The sequence below is a fragment of the Tympanuchus pallidicinctus genome, unplaced genomic scaffold (assembly GCF_026119805.1).
Source record: "Tympanuchus pallidicinctus isolate F22 unplaced genomic scaffold, pur_lepc_1.0 scaffold24, whole genome shotgun sequence".
NCBI lineage: Eukaryota > Metazoa > Chordata > Aves > Galliformes > Phasianidae > Tympanuchus > Tympanuchus pallidicinctus.
Window position 1 is genome coordinate 1,870,448 of NW_026294741.1, and position 21,581 is coordinate 1,892,028.

General features: G+C 40.3%; 2 protein-coding genes across 3 annotated transcripts in view; one reads left to right on the plus strand and one right to left on the minus strand.

The window, feature by feature from the left end:
• Nucleotides 1-21,581, minus strand: part of LOC128083751 (lysophosphatidic acid receptor 1-B-like) — a 37,991-nt gene that overhangs the window by 4,690 nt on the left and 11,720 nt on the right. For both annotated transcript variants that reach the window (XM_052689296.1, XM_052689295.1), the window contains one exon: nt 6,387-6,484. In XM_052689296.1, coding sequence (XP_052545256.1) covers nt 6,387-6,465 — 79 coding nt within the window. In that variant the 5' untranslated portion in view covers nt 6,466-6,484. Of the gene's footprint in view, nt 1-6,386; nt 6,485-21,581 lie in introns of those variants that run through there.
• Nucleotides 2,861-20,623, plus strand: CA4 (carbonic anhydrase 4). The gene is made up of 8 exons (XM_052689297.1): nt 2,861-3,171; nt 12,747-12,800; nt 13,552-13,722; nt 16,086-16,243; nt 16,874-16,966; nt 17,231-17,294; nt 17,817-17,980; nt 18,935-20,623. Exons 1-8 carry the CDS (start codon nt 3,114-3,116, stop codon nt 19,121-19,123), a joined length of 951 nt encoding a protein of 316 aa, XP_052545257.1. The 5' UTR covers nt 2,861-3,113; the 3' UTR covers nt 19,124-20,623.

Here is a 21,581-nt window from a genome sequence, read left to right on the forward strand (position 1 = left end):
AAAACAGGAAATTAAGCTCCAAAACTGAGACTCTTAGCTCAGCACAGTAACCCTTGGACAACATACACTTCCACTTTAGCACCCTGCAATTGCAATTCTCTTTATGCTGATTATGCCCTGAGAATTCAGTTATACCTGACACTACAGCAGAAAAAGCTGCATCATGTCACGAAAATGAGAGCTCCATAGCATAACCACAGTACAGCTGATTTGGTCCTACCTTCAAAGTTGCATACTCAAACTGTATGATGTATATATATATATGTATACATGCTTTCTTGGCCCTCACCATGAACACAAAGTGAAGACAATCATCAGGTTTGAATGTTTCAGATGTGTTAAACAGCATTAACTGCAAGACACAAAATAATGGCAATGCAATGCACAACTCCCTCCCTGCTTCTCTTTTACAAGTGAAGTATACAGCATAGTTGTTTCCCTTCCACTTTTTACAAAGACCCTTTGCTTTTATTTCCCATCGCTTTTCTATCGCCCGTCTTCCCTTCCCCATAGCCCTGAGCAACTAGGGATAATAAACTGGTTGGGCTAACATTTTACCTCTTGTGTTTTGGTCTCACCATGTACATACACTAAAAGAACCTCCTCTCCCTCCTACAAATTGGAGTCAGTCTCACCTACACAAGCCTTAGATCTTCTTTCTAAGTGTACGTTCAGCCCAGCTCCCCAGCACAAAGAGCTGTGCCACTGTCCTGGTTTTGGACACAGACTGAGCTCCAACCTGCTCTCATCCTGTCCTCTCCGTGCTGCCGGGTACAGAGGAACTGCAATCATTCGCCTGGGAGGCCACGAGCAGCTCTAGACTTCCTTTCTGCAGCACATGGTAGGGTCATTTGGCTCAGGCACATGTGAGCTCCATTAGATGTCACGTCAGTCCCTCCGAATGTCCTGTGAAGCCCTCTTGGTAGTAGCAGGCTAAGGTTGGATCTCACACATTTCATAAGCCAGACTGAGGGAAATAAGTCAAAACCTCTGCAGCTGTACTCCACAACACAGATACAAATGAAGTGCAATTTTCACTGTTTTTAATGTTCTCTCCTGCTCTTATCTATCCTGTAGCTACAGACACAGCTGCAACTACACTGCCTGAAAAAAAAAACCTTGAATTTTATGAATCCTGCAAAACATTGGCTCTTTGCTCCTCTGACATGGATCCTTACATGCATTTAGGTCCAATATCCTGTGACATTTATAGAAAACCCACCTGCACTGCAATTCCTTCAAAAAATGTTTGTGGTGCAAAGATGTCAGAGGGAACTGATAACAAAGCGTCTGGTAAGTTTGGTTACATAAAAAGATTGTGCCTGCCCTCATTATTTAGATTGTAAACTTCATATGGTTAGGGAATATATTTCACTGAGTTTAAACACACTTTCTAGCACAAATGAACATGACTGCAGTGCAAATTATTACCACTTAAATAATGAGAACCTGGAATCCTGAATTTCAAGAACAACGTTTTTAACCCTTGGATATTTCAGCCCAAATCAGAGTGTTTCTAAGAACTCTCAGCTTCCAGAAAGCTGAACACAAGTAAAGTGAGAAAAACTTTATCACAGAGCTTTGATTAAACTCTCTGACTGAAGACCACCCCCGGGGCATGAAACCAGAGAAGCCCAAGTGTAAAACATCTGATACGTGCCCTTGAAGGCAGGCACCTGACACTGCCATGCTCACAGCCCCGCTCCACTCTACGTGCTCAGCATGCACCTTGCTTAGATAGCTCCACAGAGATTGCTGAACTAGGAAGTTCAAAAATGCAGTGCATTCCCTTATTGTTCTTATCACTGCAGTAGCTATTTGTCTTAGCACCATGTGCTAGGCAAATCATTGTCTGTTCGTGCTTTAATCTAATCCAAGACGGAAAAACACTAACCAGCAAATCTTCATTGTTGGAATGTTATTTATAGCTATCTTTTTTATGAATAAAGTCAGCTGTCAGATTTCCCATTGTTATTACAGCCCTGATCCCATTTGACCCCAATATAACGCCACAGTGGCCTTGCCCTCCACCTGAGAGCCCACAGCTTTTGGTAAAGGCATAAAGGTCCGCAGTGATCAGTCAACATAATGCCACACCACAACCTTTACACTCCTTCCTGGAGAGGCACTGGGTCAAGCGTCCTGCTCTCCTTGCACCCAACCCAGGATTTGGGTTGCACACCCATGGAGAGAGAAGCATTTGGAAGAATGGGAGAATTTGCATTCCCTGATTTGTTTTCCTCCTCAGCTGTGTCAAAATCCGGTCCCAAATGAAAATTAGAAAATGTGTGTATAACAGAAACTGCAGAACGTAGCAGTGCCACTCTTGTGTACACACCTTTGTTTGTTGAACATAAAGACCGAATTGCACTGAATCAGACACTTGGAATTAAAGCATTCAGATAGGAAAAGAGGACAGAAAAAAAAAATACTAGATATAGTATAACAGAGTACTTATGGCATGCAATGTATATATAGTACATACATGTATAGTACATATATATACACACACACATATATAAAAGAACATTAAGAAAAAGTATGCAAAGGAAAAAAGAAGCATGGTCTCTATTAATCCACTAAAAGCAAAATCAATGTAAGGAAAGTGCTGGCATGCCACCTACTAAACCTTTCCTGTTACTGCACACAGAAATCCCATCCTGCAGCGTCACCAACCTGCTGTTTGAAGGGTTGCTGTGTGCTGTTGGAGTGGGGGTGATTTTTTTGACACGGGACTCTAACATTAATGCATACATTCACAATTACTCTGAAAGTCACGTGTCTGTCAGAGAAAAACAGAAATGCAACACTCAGTAATAGGTTACTAGATGTGCATAGGTTGCAAAGTCTTAGCTATTCACTGCAGGATACTTGTTCAGAGCTAGAAAACTGTATTCCTTTTGCCATTCATTTTGGAGAAATGACTTCAGGCAGATCGTGAGTAGAGTAAATCTGGGGAAATTACAAGGGGGAGGAGTTCACCTTCCTGGCTATGGCTTTCAGGTCTGTCCAGGACTACTTACTCCAGTATAAAACTGAGAGCAGAAATATGATCACATACTAAGAAGTCTAATCAATTCTGGTTTCAACACTGAGCCTATTTAAAATAGATAATGGAATTGCTGTTCCTTGTTCTGTTCTCTCTGCACATTCTCAAGACAGAGGTAGTAGGTAAGTCCTTTTCTGTTATTTCTAACCCCATCTACCAAGGTTACTCTTATTTATTATTTGTTTCTGAGCATTGGAGCTTACAGGGCAAACTCTCTACTTCTTCAATATGAAAAAATGAATGTTTTATCTATTTCTCTGCCTTTTTCATTTGTGGGAAAATATCAAATACAGGTTTCTCTCATGAATAATGAGTGTTGATTTTTTTTCATCTTTAGAAATTCTAGTTACCTTCCTCCTCCAAGAAAAATCACTGGGGTTTGGCTTGATCTCTGTGGTTATTCGTACGTATATGCAAAAAATTAACAAACAAGTAAAATAATGTGTTTCTTAAAACTTCAAATGGCTTATTTTAGATTTCTACTCATATTGCTTTGTCATTTATAAGATCAAATTCTTATAGTTGCCTACTGAGAAGGAGCAATATGTCTTTTGCTGCATTAGCCCAGCAGATCCATCTATTTTTGCACTCTATGCACTATGTACGTAAGTGCACTGTGCACTTACATTGACTAGTTTAAATAGCAATCTATAATTAGTATTGAAAAAAGGAGATATTTTTATGCTTCTATTAAATCAGCAGCACTATAACATTGAATAAATACCCTTTCCTATGTAAATATCAGCACACAGTCTCAAAATTAAAAATAAACACTGCAGTCCTTAATATAATGAAGGGTCTATTGTTTGCACTAAAATAGACAGGACTGCATTAAGGGGAAAAAAAAGATACAGTATTATCAGAGGTATCAGAGGGAAGCAGTGCACCAAGAGCCCATTAAAGGGACCTGGTTTTAAAGCAGCTCAAGATTCAGTTTCCAGACTTAAAGTAACAGAGGGTTCAGGTACTCAGATACAGCCTTAAGCACTGCATAAGCACTGGGGTAATGATGGTGTTCCTCACATTTTATTTCTTTGTTCTAAATGCTCCATAACCAGTAGCTTGCCTTTTCCAGATCCATACCTCACAGTTCTCTCTTCTTCAGTCTGTATTTTGTAGCTCTTCTGTCTCCAGAGGCTTCCAAATGTAGTACAGGTACAAAACAGCAAAAAGAACCCTTGCTCTTCCAAAGTCTACAACTATTTGCTTGATAGAAATCTATAACTGATTAATTAATATTTTGCTAAATTTACTGTTCTGTTAAGGCATTTATTACAGAATCTTAGAAGACCACTTAGAAAACCCATATAGGTATTATTAAATTAACACTAGCAATTAGTATTTTAACAGAAAGAATCAACACAGGGAATGCATGTAATACATTTTGTTCTTTTTTTCCCCACAATCTGTTACAATTTCCATTTCTTTTCTGAGTGTAGAATTAATGGCACAGACATTAATGCTCAAGAAACTTGCTGTCTTCTCACCTTCCTTTCCAAATCTTTTCATGAGGTAGAAGCTTCACAGGGTACATTACATGCTACCTTAAAGGCTGGACATTTTAAGAAGCTATGACTTTTGAGCATCTGCCTAAATAATATTTTCCTGTATCTTTTTCTTTTTCCTGCTCTTGTCACTTTTCAGAACTACCTTGAGACTTACCCCCTTATCAATACATTTAACATGCCTGTACCAGGCTGTTTCCTTACTACAGGCAGCCTCAATACTCACCACACTTACAAAGCCAATGTCAATAGCTGCTCGTATGTTAAGTTGCTTCAAACTTGACCTCTCTTGGTATCTCAGCATAGAACTTACTTTTTAAAAATATGTATGTTGCTAACAGCCCTCTGTGACTTCACACAGAAGCAAATCGTCTCAGAGATCTATGACCCTCTGGAACTGCTATTAGGTGAATAGAAGTGAAGCAAAGTATCTGCAGTGTTACATCAGAAACTTTCCAAACTTTTTGATAGAGAGCTTTTATGAAAGATACATTCAGTCTAGTGCCATTCGGAGGACAACAATTGCAGTGGAGAGTAAAATATTTCCACCTAGGAGTTTGGTATTGGTGTTAGAGCCAGCTTCACACATCACTGAAAAATAAACTTCTTTAAGAGGAATGGCTGACATTATCTCCAACAAGTTACCTTGGCAGTCTCAGCACAGACAGACTTTTGCACTCAAGTTACGATTGTTACACAAGATATGTTTCTTAGGGCTTCCTTCTCTCCTTTTTTTTCATAGAATCATTCAAGCTGCTGAAATATTATTGGTGCCTTATCTGTGAATATTTACCATAGTCCATATTTATCAGCATATGCCGTGTCAGATCCATTGTACACAAGAAGAAGAGGTCACATTTCGCAAGTTGCTGAATGTGCACTCAGAGCAGGAGACGCCCACTGATAGCACTCTGCACTCCGACTGTCTGCACAGCCAGATCAACTGTACGAGCAACCTTCAGAAGGCAGAGGTTTTTCTAGCTCTGTCCTTGTGACTAACCAGTAATAGCGCCAAGTGCTCAATATCTTCAAAACTGAAAATTCTACTAACAAACTTTTCCATTAAATACTGGGTTAATTACATTTTAGCTCTATAAAAGGGACTGTTGCTGCCAACAGAGGTGCAGCTCAGGATATGATGAGCCACAAAACAACACTGCACATTGCTGGAGGGCTCCTGAAAGGCAGCTAAAAGGCATTAGAGCTGTGTATGGAATGAAATTTGAAATGCTTTTACCTTTGTTCATTTCTGTAGCGAGCCTGCTATAGTATCCAAACACATCCACATTACACATAGGAATCAATTATGTCAGAACAGGAATGCTTTGATTCTCGTCACGTTAGTCGATGTGTGAAGTTGTTGAAGAGCATGCACTGTTTAGTCACATCTTGTAATTTAAATTCATCTGCAGATCCTGACTTTCACTTTAAGAATTACATAAGTTTATAAGATCACCTCTGCTGGCTCTGCTGCACATAAAACCAAAACCTGCCCCTTCACCCTGAACTGCTGAGCAGCCATTGCATGTAGCATGTAGCTCTGAATGACTGCCCAGGTGACATGAATTGTGCTTTGTTGTATTTGTGTTGTGCCTAAGACAGTAGGAGTTGATGCTCTTGAGCAGACAGATGTTTTACTACGTTGGTGCATCCAAGGGCATCACAGCTCCAAGTTCAAAAACCATTGGTCAGCAGATAGCAGCCTGTTTCTGGTGACATGTAACGAGTGGGCAGCTTTCTGTACGCACACTGCACCCAGCCGCATCATCAAAGCTCAATTTAAAGATCACCTTGTGAGAACACCACATTGTTATCAATTTGTACAAACTCACTGTTCAGCTGATCCTCATACAAAATTGCAATGTGCAGCATCACCTCATCCTTCTCAGCATTCAAGCCAGGTACGTTCATGCTGCCATTCACTTCAGTTCTGTGGGAAAAAAAGGAACATTATAGAAAATGTACACAGGAGGTATTCATAGGTGACAAGTAACGTTACTTCAGCTTATAAATTATTTGTCTTTCTCCTACAGCAAAAAGCATTGGATTAACATTTACATGATGCACGTTGTGCAGTGGTACTTAAAACTGGAATCATGACTTGTCATAAATTTTACAGTTGGATTTTGAAAACTGGAAGCAGATAAGCACTTTCATAGCTTCCTCTTAGCTGTTCAAACAACCAGCATAAACCTCAAGGTCTTTAAGGCATAATGCGAGGCTCAGTTCTTCATCTCTATGTCCATCTCCATACAAATATATTTTTTCCCCTCAGTTTGTGGCACTGTAGGTGATGCTTTGTTAACAGGGTGCAGAGCACATGGAATGGTCAGTGGTTAGTTACTAACACCTAGCTGCAGGAACAGTCAGTAGAAATCCAGCATAGAACATTAGAGGAAGGGCTGTAAAACCAGATAGCAATTTGTTTGAATTGAATTTTTAAAATACTCAAGAAGATATTGCTTGAATTTTGTTTGGCACTGCTCTGTTTAAACAAAGCAAAGCAAATTTCTCCACAGAAGCTATCACCTTAGCCCTGGATACTCTATTCTTGCTAAAAGTCAGCTTCCTTTTTTGACATAGGAGATTTATGAGGATATACATGTATGACAGAAGTTACAATAGTATCACAGGTCAGAGATAAAATTATCTTCCTCACTATGTGACACAAAGGAAGCCATTTACAAGTATTTATAAAGTAAACTTAGAACCTCTCAATCTCTATAATCCTCTTTAGCTTATATGCATTGCAGAGTAAGACATCATTGAGCACACGATTTATGTACACATGTGCAAGTTATAAATGCTGTGCTCAAATCAGATGCAGTCCCCTCATTACCATACTAAAGTTTATCTTTGAGCCTAAGTCCCTGTAATGGATTGGAAAGCAACACCTACACACATACATACAGATGCATAACATTATGAAAAATACAACTTCCAAGTAAAAATGAATAGAAGAGAGATGAACGATTACTAGCATTTGTTTTAATAATGCTAGAGATAGATGCAAACATTTGGAACTGATTTTGCCTGTCAGAGTGGTTGATGAGAGCTTCCTGAGAATGAGTAATACCTAAAAGCATATACAAAGACAGATACATACATGCTTAGTTTGTGTTTAGCAAGTCATTAATTAGAAAGACAGACTTAGATTCCGCTTGCACTTAAGTTGCTTGCTCTTTTGTACTAAAGATAATACGTTTCTCAAAGCCAGCTAAAAATACTCCTGTCCCAACACAAACCAAAGCTAAAAATACACCGAGTGCAAAACCAGCACTCGTAATTTCATAGCAAAGGCCAGCCTTCCCTCGGCTGCACGGACCTGACTCAGGCGGCCACCCCGCAGCCAGGGGAGCTGCGGCATTGAGGGCAGCCCGGGCTCCCTGCGAGGCAGGAGCGCTATCAGCTGAGCATCTCGGGAACAAGGGGTTGTCAGAGGACACGGCTGAAAGAGGGTGACGAGATCTTAAGGGGCAAACAAAGGAGCCAGTCAGTGAAAGAGAGAGAGGAGGGATTACAAAGAGCCACAGAGGCATTCTTACTGCCTCGGTACTTCGGCTGTTAGCGGCAGGAAGGTTATTTCAAGAGATGAAGTATGTTTCGTAGAAACAGCTAGCAGTCAGGCCATTATTAAATTGCCAAGCACTTTATTCAAAGGTTAAAAATGGTTTAATTAACTTTCTTCTGGAGACGGGCAAATTAAGAGAGCAATTTTCAGCTAACCAGCCTCCCTGCAGTCAGAGATGCAGGCTTCCAAGCAGGTCCAGGCGGGGCAGTAAGTGGGAACAAGCAGGACAAAGTAGGGAACTTTGATGGAATTCAGGCAGTCTGACCATTGTCCAAAGAGCTGAAGGGTCTTTTCCTACATCACACAATGGCACATTAGCAACTGCTGACGTTCTGGCTTCCAGCCAGAAGCACTGTCCTCTTCCATCCAGCTGCGTAAGTGAACAGAAGAGGGAGTTCTCAACTGAAGGAATTTTTTCCTCTGGCTTCCAAGCTAGGCTTGATAGCTAAAACAATTGAAAACATTTACAATAAAATGAAAACAATGCGTAATTGTATTGTTTTGCAGCTGTTTTGGTGCCAAGAAACAGCTTTGGTCAGGAAATCAGTTGTAAATTTGACAAGGAAGAAGCAGAGATAAGTAGGGCTGCTTACTTGCCAAGACAGACTCCCTAAATTTAACTGCCTGTGAAAGAAGAGGAGGCCTTCAGCCCAGTTCAGCCCTGCTGTAAAGTAAAACTCAGTGAAGTCAGGGTAACAACTCTTATATGGTGCATTGTAACATAAGTTGAGAGTCCATAACGCAGCGTAAGAGCCAGAACTGGATGACGACACAGCAAGTTTAAGTCCAAGTGCACAGGTGAGCGTATGTACACTGCCACGGTACTGCCAAAGGCAACAGCAGCACTGTCTCAAGTTAATGTCAGTAATACAAGGAGCTGTTGGAAATCCTGGTTAGTATCTAATGCTGTCCTAAGCATGGATGCTCACGGCTTAACTCACAAGCTAATGAAATCTATGGGAATGATCTGCGACATCCTGCAGCGCCGCTGATATTACAGCAATGGTTTCAGCACCTCAATTGCAAAATCAAAAACAAAGCCCCCACAAAATATCCTCTGTATTGTTCCAGGTAATAAAGTAAACAACATGAAAGAAAACAGGGGAGCTGAGGTTTGGGCGGAAGAGGAGTGGGGTCAGAGGAATGTCAGAAAGAAGCTTCAGAGAAAGAGAGCGGGACAGACTCTGAAGCAGAAAGGTGAAGGGCAGGTTGTCATGGGATGGGACAAAGGATGGATGCAGCAAGGGCAGGAATTGCAGATTATGAAGGAGCTATCTGAACACTGTAAACATCAGGGAGGGAAAAGAATTGTTTAGGGTGGTTCAGTGATATTTCTAGGAGTGATGGGATGCAGATAAGCAAGTGGAAAATGTAAGCTTTTAAACAGGAAACATTTCCTGACAGTGAATTCTAATAGACTGTGGAAAAGTGTCCTGCAGGAAGTGGCAGGAGCCACCTAGACAATCAAAACTAGACTAGACAACATACCTTAGGGCATAATCATACCTCTGAGCACAGACAACAGACCGAATGTGACAAGTATCTTTCCTATTTGCTTCAGAAACAAAGTCCAGGGGGAAAGAAGGACCATTGTAAATGCAAGGCCCAAAGACGTAGGGAAGAACCACATCTGATTCAAAGAAAATCCAAGTACAAATTTTCCTTGTAAGTGACATGGAGTATGGCAGTATGGCCTTTCCTGAGCTGTATCTATGCAAACATCCCGTTATCTAATGGCGCATTATTGTCAATGTCTCATTCACAAGAAACATTAATTCATTGTTCGTTGCGTTCCACAGTGTTTAATTAGCTCATTGTTTATGGTTTAACAGCTTTAAGGGCCTTTTTCCTATGAATTGTTGAATTGATATTCTGTTCTATTTCCCTGATGCAATCCGGCTTTCTAAACCACAGCTGTGAGAACTACGTGACAGAAAAAGACTTCTTATTTGTAGAGGTTATGAGTTTTGTGGAAAGTCTGCAACAATTAGATACTGGTTGTTTGGTGTAGGTTTCATTCAACAGGAGTAAGGAGAATTCTCGTGGGTGCTGCATGTGAGGCATCAGATCACTGGTGGGCTGGATTTATTTTCTTTTTCTCTGCAATTTGTTGTGCGGGTTGAGATTCTTAGTGTCTGTGTGCCAGTCCACTAAGATGTGACTGAAACTCGCAAGCGTATCTGAGAGAACCTGCCAAATTCCTGCCAGCTGGCAGTAAGTTTGGTGGTCACTTCACTTGAGAGGGGCTGGACTCAGTCCCAGCAATGAAGGGCTCCACTGCTTACCCCATTTCACTCCTCTGAAACAGAGGCACAGGATTAGGAGCACTGATGGTACCATGTGATGACAGTTCCTTTACTCGGTGCTTCCCATGGTGGTCTTTGATTTTCATCCTGCTGTGGTCACAACCCAAAACTCCACAGCCTTGCAGCCAGTGAACAATGCACTCACTGCACTTTCTCCTAGTGGTGAATCAGGCTGACCGTAAATTTTCATTTGCATTGCAATGGTGCTGTGATGTCCAAGTCACAATCATGTTCATACAAACCCAGAACAGTAAACTTTGTTTCAAGAATTTACAGTACCTCATATGATCTTGATTTTTCACCCAACAGCTTTCCTCTTTGGTATAACTCACATCCCAAAAAGTCTGAGTCAAGTCTTTGCACACAGCTAGCCCTGCATGCAAACATCCGACTACCTTTAAACATCCGCAACCAGGTCATTCCCACAGTGCACAACCTGAGGGTTTATGTGTATAGAACTTGCATAGAAAGCCCACCCCAGTCCAAGTGTGCCGTGCCTGCACACTCAGATGCTTTAACAAGACAGCCACTGAGCCAAAGCAGTTTCTAAAAATGCCTGCAGTCATTTACCTATGCAAACTTTAACCCATTTGAAACATAATCAAGCACTGTGGAGCTTGGCTTACCCACTGTTTGCTAAGCATTTATTGATTAAAATATTGGTTAAGGTGCTCGGTGACATTCTGCACCTGGAATGTTGGGTTCTGCTGTTTCCTACTGGAAATAAGGAATTGCTCAGCACTGCTGAAGGTCTGCCCACTGCCTTGTATACACAGGCCTGAAATAATGCAGCAATCACTTTTAGAAATGGCAGGCTTTAAAGCCAAGCTTTGTAGATGTTTAGAAGTGTGCCAGAAGGTAAAAATTTGATTCAACAAAGTTTTTGATAATTACAAAATATTGAAGGAGTGACAATGTAAAACCACTGCTGTTCTGACAGCACGAATGCCGTATTCCTTGCTTACTTCTTGTCTTAATGTTAATAAACGTTTCTTAACTAGAATGAGCCAACGTTATTTGTAGTTTCCAGCATAAATTTAAGTTTTTGTGAGAAATGAACTAAAACAATATCATTTTTGTCAACCTTAAATTCATTGCAACAATGCTCCCCCAAGCTTCCTTCTTATTCTACTGCAGCTGGTTGAGGTTCTACATTTTTCTAACTTTTCCTAAGAACTTAATAGAAAAATGGCACTGTGATGTTATCGATGCCAAGTGTTGAAAGCAGCTAAGAGCCTTCCAGCAGATGTGTCACAAATCATGGTAATTAGCAGTCAAATGACACATGGGATTCCATAGCAATTTCTATAAATGGATTAGTCTGATACAAACAACGATTATAAGAGGTTTTGAATTGTTGTTGATCACAGTTAGATAGGCAAAGAGAACTATTTCCATTAAAATCCATTTAAAATTCACTACTGTCACAAATAACCATTGAAACATGGGGCTATAAACAAAAAAAGTCCTTAATTTCCTGAGTAGATGAACTCATAGTTAAATTACATCAGTTTAGTTCCTTTGAATTTCACATTTCTCCTGCTAAAGGAAAAGGCTTTCCACTGAAAAATTCTGCAACCTTCTCTGGGGGATCACAGCTGAATTAGAATGAGGATGCTTCATTTCCTACTAAAAATGAGACCCTTTGTTACTTAAAACTTTTTATTGCACAAGGTATCTTGTGCAGCACTGTGCAAAGAGTGAGGTAAGACATCCTGAGTGAGTTAATTTCCAAGTAAATGAAACAATGACAAGTACAGATAAGACATTATTTACGTTAACACTACATAAATTCAGATTAGAACCTTCCCTTAAGCCAAGGTATCAAAACCACATTGTTTAGAACTGCAACTCATCCACAGGTCTACTATTTCATGCTACCACAGTTTTGTGAAGGAGTATTAACAGGTGTAGACTGATTCACGTAGGACCAGAAGGAGATCTAAAAAGAGGACAGGGCTGCTGTAATTTTCACACTGTCTTCTGAAGTATTTGATGTTAGAACCAGGATAACCTGGGTGTGCATTCTATATTGCTAAGAAGTGTCTAGAAACAAGATATAGGTTTATTTACAAGCAAAGCACTCACCTTTTCCCGGTTGTTATTTATATATATGAAACATGAGATTTCTGATTCTAATAAAATTAAGCAGATCAAACAGATGTCAAAGCTGCACGGCCAGTCATAACCTCATCACTCCCCAAGGACAGCAAGTTCCAAACCCGTTCCACATCTGCTTTTTGGAGGGGCAATTTGTACAGTTTTTCACTCATCTAATTCTGAATGTCTGACCATATTATTTGTTTGTTTCTTAGTTGGACAACATTGGTGCTATCTGTCGCAGAAGAACGAAGAGCCAACCTGTGAAGGTACTGCTTAACAATTTGTTTCTCTGGTCACGTTGGTGTTTGGGCCCTTCTGCTTTGCAAAGGGCAGGATGCACACAGCTGCATGTAATGCTGTGTATCACACTACAAGTAACCACAAGTGCTGAATACAGTGCCTAACGAGGGCATTTTAAAAATGTCAGTACTTGCTCTATTCATTTTGTACCAGGCAAGGTACAAATACAAAAACACACCGGAGAGAGAACCATCCTAGCAAGTCTGATATAGACAAGCATTTAAATTCTTGAGGACAGAGTTATGAGAAACCCTGATCTTCTTACAGCTGCAGCCTTTCTTTTAGCAGCAGTACCCATGCTGGCTGTGTGCTCCATTGCTCAACACTGTGCCCAGTGATGCCCTTCCCAAGCCTGGCTGTGCTGGAAACAGCATTTCAATCCCAACATCCCCATCACCACAACTCTTTTATTTATTTTTATTCTCCAGTCAACCAGCTAATCACAACAATAGTATAATTTAACTTTACAGCCATGTCTGTGTTCTTATTTTCCTATTTCAGTTAACACTGTTGAAGTATATTAACATTGCTTAGAATACAACAACTACACACTAAGAAAACTCCTTTATTAAGTTTCCACTACCCAAAGACCTTTCTTTCTTTTTATAAAAAAATATTTCCAGATTCCCAAGCAAGTGTGTGTTAGCTGGTGGGTGTTCTGGTTTTATCAAGGATTTCAGTCTACAGAAAAATAATATTTTCTTCGTTTTTAAATAGACCCTCGACACTGGCATGCAGTAGATGCCAACTGCAAAGGAAGCAAACAGTCACCCATCAATATTGTCACCAAAAACGTCATTTATGACAAGAGCCTGACGCCACTGTATTTTGAAAATTATGATGTGAAAGAGACCTCAAAATGGACAATAGAAAACAACGGACATACAGGCAAGTACTGTCAAATACGTTGCGATAGAACTTATTTGCATCTTCACACTGCATCTCCTTTCCCTCCTTCCATGTTCTGAGCAAGCTGTTACCTACCACTGCTTTCACTTAATGGAAAGAAAGAAGCTAGCACACTCCTATTTCAGAAACAAAACTTTCAGAAAACCTGAACCAAGGCTTTGTGGGAACTTTGTTGTCTGATCTCTGGATCCTGAACACAGTCCTTGAGCACTGCAACAGAAATTTGATCTATGTGTCTGTACAGAACTAAGCTTGAGACAGCCAGGGAACCTCTAAGTCAGATAACACCATCTAGAACCAAGAGGCAGGTGGGCACAGAGGTAACAGACTTTGCAGAGGTACGTGGCATTTGCTGAATAATCTTACGTCCTTCACTGCTGGGCTTGCCCTCTCTAACACTTGTTCTGTGTAAGGAAGGATTTTGCTGAACAATACAACCTGGGAGACTCATTCAACCCCTGGCGTGCCATGCTGTGTCTTGCTAGTTCTGTAAATAACTAGCATAAATCCTTTCAGACTTCAACATGGGCTTTATTTTTTCCAAATGAGGAAGTAATACAACGTGGGGCTGTCGATCAGCTCTTTACTGACTCAGTAAACAAGTCTGTGAACAGCAACTCAATAAACCATAATCCCAGGAATAGAAGTTCAACACGGATCGACTTTCTCTTTTCAATCAAGGCAATAGTAACGATGATACTTCAGCCATATTACGCTAACTTACTATTAAAAAATGCAACAAGACATAGTTTATTTTAAAGTTATCCATTGGTATTCTTGAAATCTTAGATGTGTTGTTTTAATGGCTGAATTCTCAGAAGGGGAAGCTGAGGGCTTTAAATACATTCCTCAGCTAAGATGGAGAGGTAGTACACAGACAGCTGGGTAAGTTTTCACCACTGCAGATCCTCATTCAGATCATCGGTGTTTTGACAAACCATAAGAAAAATCCATGATTGATTTTTCACTAATATACAGGTTAATGAATTTCATATTATGACATTTTAGAGTCCATATTACAGTCACTGTGCATAGTAAGTCTTTTACATAAAAATTAATATTAAAAACAATTGTTCAGAACTGCCATCGTTTTCAAACAAGCAAAAGAATTACATTTATATCTGGGCTTTCGAAATTTCTTTCCTTTGTGTGTAACCAATTCCTGTGCTGTGAGAACAACACTGAAACTGCTATTGCTTAAATTGCAGGAGCAATTAAAAGCTCTACATGAGATTAGACTATCATTATGTTCAGTGATGTGCAGACAGTAAAGGTCAGTGCCTCAAAGGTCCTACAACCTAAAGAAACCAAGCCAGCAAAGATACATTAACATCCACATAAAGATAAAACAGAAAAGTAACTGAGTGACTCACAGAATCTTCCAGTTCATCTGGAACTCAGAACTGAAGTGAAATCTCCAGGGCTTTAATCCATCTTCCTCATGGAAAAAAACAGAAGTACCGGCTTTCACGCAGAGACGCTCATAAGCCAGATTTCCAAGCACACACTGGATGTCTCAGGCACACCGCGTGCTTTACACAGGCGATGGCCACTTACAGATAGAAAATATATTTTCTGGGGTAATTTTATTTTGCTATTTAGCAGAGAATTGATCATCACATTGAATAGATAAAATGATTTAATGCTTTGACTTAAGTAGTAGCACCAATCTAAATTAAAGCAGAATCAGGCCCAATTTAAATAATAGTGTCTAAAATAAATGTTACAGCGCAGACAAGTTTGTGCACGTTGACAGGGGGCACTGTGAAGAAGTACAGGATCGACCAAACGAGACGTGCACCTCGAGTCCCTGGGTTGTAACGGCAGTGAACCATCCCCTACTCAAACAAGAAAAGACAATCTATTACCCTGCTTTCTTCAAAATGCAACAGATAACTCTCTGAAGGATAAACAAATGAAAGCCATAGAGGTCTATAAAACACTTTCCCAGAGTAGTCTATAGCAGCATTTATCAAATTTATTTTCTTACATCTGCAGATGAAGTCATGAGTAACTCAGTTCTCTAGCAATTAAGAGGATAAACAAGTAATTCAGAACAAATCCCAGCTAGAAAAGGGAGCAGGAGCTCCAGGTGCAGTGCCATAGGTGAGGAACACCCAAATGCTGTTTCATTTAACCAGAAAGCGGGCTGTGATATTCCACCTTTTCATCTCCAATCTGTCTCAGCTAGCATGTTTTAATAAATTCAGATTCTGAAGAATTGAATTTGTGGAACACTTGGTATGAAAAATCAAACCTGAACTTCAGGGTAAATTTCAATCTCTCCGGTGTATTAATGTATGATGGGAACATTTTAGAAACTATTTATTCATTTTCCCCAGTTAAGGTAACACTGAGCACGCACCCTAAAATTGAAGGCGGAGGTCTGAATAGAAGATACAAGGCGGTAGAATTCCATCTGCACTGGGGAGTCCAAGAGGAACAGCTCTACTTTCCTGGGTCAGAACACAGCATAGATGGTGAAAAACAAGCTATGGAGGTAGGTGGGACACCCAGTAGATTTGGGCCATAATTAAAATACTTTGTATTTTTATGACACTGTGAGAGAAAAAGTATTGGGCAATTTTCCTATGAATCACCAACAAGTGGAAATAAAGAATCTGGGACACATTGCTCACTAATCAGAACACCAAGGAAAACATGCTGAATTTACGTAACAAGGGCACAGTTTTGATAGCAAGTCTGGAGTTACGCAGCTTTTAGGGAGAACTATCTCCAAGTCTGCATAGTCTGATTACGCTCATATGTTTATTCAGACTATGTATTCCATTCCCGGACTGCAACAGTGAACTAATCGCTTTACCTGAGAAAAATAAAAGTCTCTCCAAGTCAAGGCAAGTTGCCAGTGCTGGTGTGCATGGGTTGGTGGAAGGACATCACCACTCACTGTCAAACTGAGTAAAAGTTCAACTGTTCCACTGCACAGCCTGAAAACGGAGGGTTGCTGCAGTCCACAGAGCACTTATCTTCTGGTACATGGGTGGGGAAGCAGCTCTTGCTCTACTAAAGCCAAAGTGCAGAGAAACAGCCAGACTACACTTAAAACTAACTGCAGAGGAAAGCAATCACATCATTGGCCTTAACTTTTAACTTAGCTGTTTTGTTACAGCTTCATATTGTCCACATAAGAGAAGATGCTTTGGATTTAACAGATGCAAAGAACTATGCAGATGGTATAGCTGTGCTAGCATTCTTTATAAAGGTAGGTGGCCAAATTCTACTTCTTTCTCTCCAATCTAATAGCAAGTTGGCCATGTACCACGATGTCAATATTACATTATTCCAAGACCTAAACCTTCCTAAAATTCTATGGACATGCAATGCCAGAGCGTGGTTCCTTTATCCTTTTCTATATTCCACTTGCTGCTGTTACCTTTGTGAATCTTGACTGCCACATTCACAATTCATTTAAAATAACCACTTGCTGAGGAATATATGATCTGGAATAAAAATGTTTCCATTTCAGATTGATGAAGAAAATAAAAACTATACAACTCTAATAAGTGAATTAGATAATATTCTACAGAAAGGTAAGAAACTTGGCTTGTTTGATACACATATCTATTTACTTTGAGCATATATTCCACACGGCAATTCAAGGTCCAATCCCATCCTGGTTATAGTAGAGGTTGTTACTGAAAATTCACAGGCAAAGAATAAAGGTTGGTTTGTCAAGAACTCAGAGCATTGGAGGTGGGAGAAAATCTAGTTCTCAATAATTGCAGGTGAAGAACACCTAAGCACCAGAATGAGTATTTCTGTTTCTGCAGAACAAAGCAAAGTGAGAAGAAAAGCATGCAGAAGAACGTTTTAACAAAAAAACAAATGTTTTTTATAATGAGAGGTGTTCATATTTTGAGTTCTGTGGGATTTTGCAGGCAGTGGTCATAGACTTCACAAGCAATGCATTGCAGCTGTGCCAGCAAGCCTGGGGAGAGCACTTGGGGACAAGAACTTACACATGCATTAGCTGCAGGTGCATTTGAAGACATATATGAACAACACCTTCAGCTGTGCTTGTTAAAAACAGCATTTCTGCCTGGTTTGCCTAGACACGTCATCACAGATGGAGCCGTTGCCGCTGAATTCTCTTCTCCCACCGACATCCGAACTTGAAAAGTACTATCGGTACGAGGGCTCCCTCACCACTCCTGACTGCCACGAGACGGTCATCTGGACAGTGTTTGAGAAGCCAATTCAACTCAGTTTATGGCAGGTGAGTCTCAGAGGGATGCTCTGAAAGATCTGCTTCCCGTGATTTTCCTGCTTGCCTGCTCACTCGCATGAGTTAACTCAGGCCTGTTAGTTGCTCCACTGCTTATGGAATCACAGAACAGAACAACAAAGAACGTTCCCAGTTGGAAGGGACCAGCTCCATGAGCTCTGGCAGCTCAGGGCTGTGCTCCTGCCCTGGGGAGCCTGCCGTGCCCACCGCTGTCTGGTGTAAAAAAGTTTCCAAGGTTTTGTTGCTATGACAAACAGACACATGTCAGCATTAGGTTAAATCCATACACACTCCTAATGCCAGATTTGACAGCATCACTTAATAGCTCTCTTAAATCAACTCTCAAAAAAGAGGAACAGGAGACCAAGTCATGACTGTCTCTAAAATGCATGTTGCTCAGCTGACAGACTGTATGATTAAAACAATCAAGATGTCGTGGAATGGAATCTCAGCAATACTAGTTGGGTAAGAGTCAGCACCTTCATTTTTGCTTGTTATTTGCAGTGTACTCAATCATTTTACTCAAAGAGCAAGGCTCGGCCTCAATACTCACTCACATCTCACTCCTGCGCCAGTTTCTAAGCAAACAAAGAAATGAGTCACATAAACCTAATCCTCTTACGTTGTATCCCTGTGATGTGACAGACAAGGACAGAACGTGTGTGTCACAAGGTCTGATCTAACCAAGTGCTTGGGCTGGACAAAAAGCATTCAGCTCACACAGGAAGCCCATGTGATTTCCGACTCTGAAATCAGTGGGTCACCTCCGGCAGCAGCCTCCAGCACGGTGCTTCCTGTAAGGTTCAGCACATCCACACAGATCAAAACAACGCCACAGAATAAGGCACTGCGGCTATAAGAGCTTATCATCCCCAGGGTTCCACAAAAAAAAAAAAAAAAAAAAAAAAAAAGGATTTTACAATTTTCTTTTTCCAATGTCTGCAGGTTTCCCAGTTCTCATCAGTTCACTTCGGAGGGACGAACTCAACGCTCATGTCTGAAAACTTTCGGCCTGCTCAGTTTCTGAATGGTCGATATGTGTACTGGTCCGGTGCCAGCAGCCTCCTGCCTCCTGCTCATGTTTTAATGTTGGCTCTGATCCTTCTATACCTCCTGAATTCTCTCTTCCAATGAATAATTCTCACCTCATTCAAGGTTCTGGGCTTTTATTCTGTTTTGGTTTTGTATCAAGTATTCCCTCTAACCACTGATTCCTTAATTATATCTGAATACAGAACATTCTCTCCTCCTCCTTCGTACATTAACCAACAATTTCTGTTGCTGCTCCTATATAAAATGAATTCATGGCCTAAATTACAAAAATCCTAAAGAACTGTAAGATTAAACTACGAAGATTCTCATTTTAAAAACACTTAAAGAAAACGTTAGGATGGATTATCAGCAATCCTGTGGTTTTAACACAACACTGGAAGGACGCTTGATAAGTTATACGGAGGACTTTCAGGAGGAATCTCTTCTTAAGTGCCTGGGAGGGTGTTTTTTTTCTGGAGTATGTTTACATTCAACACTGCGAGTCAGGAAGGAACGCCTGGAGGAATTCTTGTTATGCCTACATTGTCCTGTATGAAGGTAAAATACAGAGCATAGAGATGCTCACAGAATTGAACAACTCCTGGGTCATTCTATCCAGTGAAAGAAATGACAAACTCACCTGGACTAACACATTTTCCCCCTTCCTCCTTCAGAGTACCCAAAAGGTTAACTCTTAGGGAAGGATACTGCATTTCTTACATGCAGTCTACTGACTCTGCAATCCAAGTTTCTCTACTAAATCTATTTATTCAGCCCAGTATGATGTTCTAGTCCAGGATGCCCGTGACTGATACAATGTGCTATAAAGAAAAAGGGAAGCTTGCACACATATATGAGCTGCACATCTGCAGAAATTCCCTCTTTGTAGAGCTGTGTTTGGAGCACAAGACTTCCAAGATCCTTCACAGTTTTCATTTCTATAACGAAATGGAACAGTTCAAGAAATGGCTCTTTCCAGTATCACTTTTTTAGAAACACTTAAATTTCAGTTTGAACATCTCAGAGTGAATATTCCCACAATTATTTAAAGCATAACATACCTTCAAAATATTCATGTATGGTTAACATTCATAGTTTCAGTCAGAAGATTTCAATTTGAATTGGTTTCTTCAGCTCTTACCCAGTTACATTCAGGAACACTCAACATACTGGAGAATGGGATTTCCTTGCACTGTTCCAGCTCTCTTTCTGAAGACAGACAGAACTGACTGCTTCCTTCAGCTAGTGCCATAAGCATTGCAGCTGCTTTGAGCATTTTAGATTTTGGCCATCCCAGGATGACATTTCATTCCAGAGGATGACTACTTTCTTTAGGGCAATGTTTGCAAGGAAGTCTCTACGTTACAGCTACACAGTCATTTTCAGGACGATATGACAGTGTGACTAACTGCAGATCACCAAAGGAGAAAAGTTATTTTCATATTTAATAATTAATAATATGAGCTTAAAAAAAAACCATGGGAAATCAGATTTACCTTGTTATGTTTAGAAGAATGGTTAGGACTTTAACTGTATTTTTAAGTAACAGAAAATCTTTGGAGAAGCAAACAAAAAAGAAAGATTAAAACTGAACGTACTATATATTCTTTGGATTGAGTTTTTATTTATTTTATCTTTGCTGAAGAAAAACCCATGCGACATTCATTAAGAAAAGGAATATGCTTCTTTTTTCTATTTTCTTCACAAGTTTTAGGGTTGGGTTTGCTTTTTCTCAGGGTGGTTTGAGGGAAAGGGGGGAGCTGTACTACACTGGGACATTTCTGATGTCAACAGGCTCCAGGAGCTTTTACTTCAGCTTGGCCATCAAAGTATCACTTGTCCCCCAACAAAATAGCTTTGAGTGCAGTACCTTGCTCACCAGACCTAGTGACCACTTCCAGCTCATTAGGTAGAGGCCATGCAGGCTTCTTACAAGACAACAAATAGTACCATGGATCTACCCAGTATAACCACCCATGCAGCCAGGAGAAATGCACCTCTCTCTTTTGCTCATAACTATTTTCATTACATATCTCAATATTCTGCAAGTAGAGAACATGTCAAGAAATGATCATCCTAGTCCTATCCTCAAAGACAAACGCAACCTAAGTAATTTCACTTCAGCAGGTGCCACGAACATGGCTTATTCAGTGTGCAGAACTGTGTTTCAAGCAATGGCAGTGCATTCTGGACAATATACTCTTCTTGACGATATTTTTTATTTTTCCCTCACATTTTTGGTGTAAGACACATAGGTGTAGTACGCTTTTTTTTTTTCATAGAAATTAAAGCATGGAGACCTCATACTTTTCCATTTTTGCAGATTATCAGTCCTCTCTGACTGTGGTCTCCCTGACAACAGCTCCATGTCCCCATACCTAGACTTATCAGACATTAATGCACACCTGCTTATTTCCAGCTGTTACAGCAGGTCACAATTACAGAAATCTTTAAGCTGTCCCAAGCCTCACCAAGCTCCATAAGTTTAACTCAACTTGTGAGCTTCATGGAAGTTGTTAGAATGCATGCAACACAAACAGCAGAGGGCCATGTCTACAGT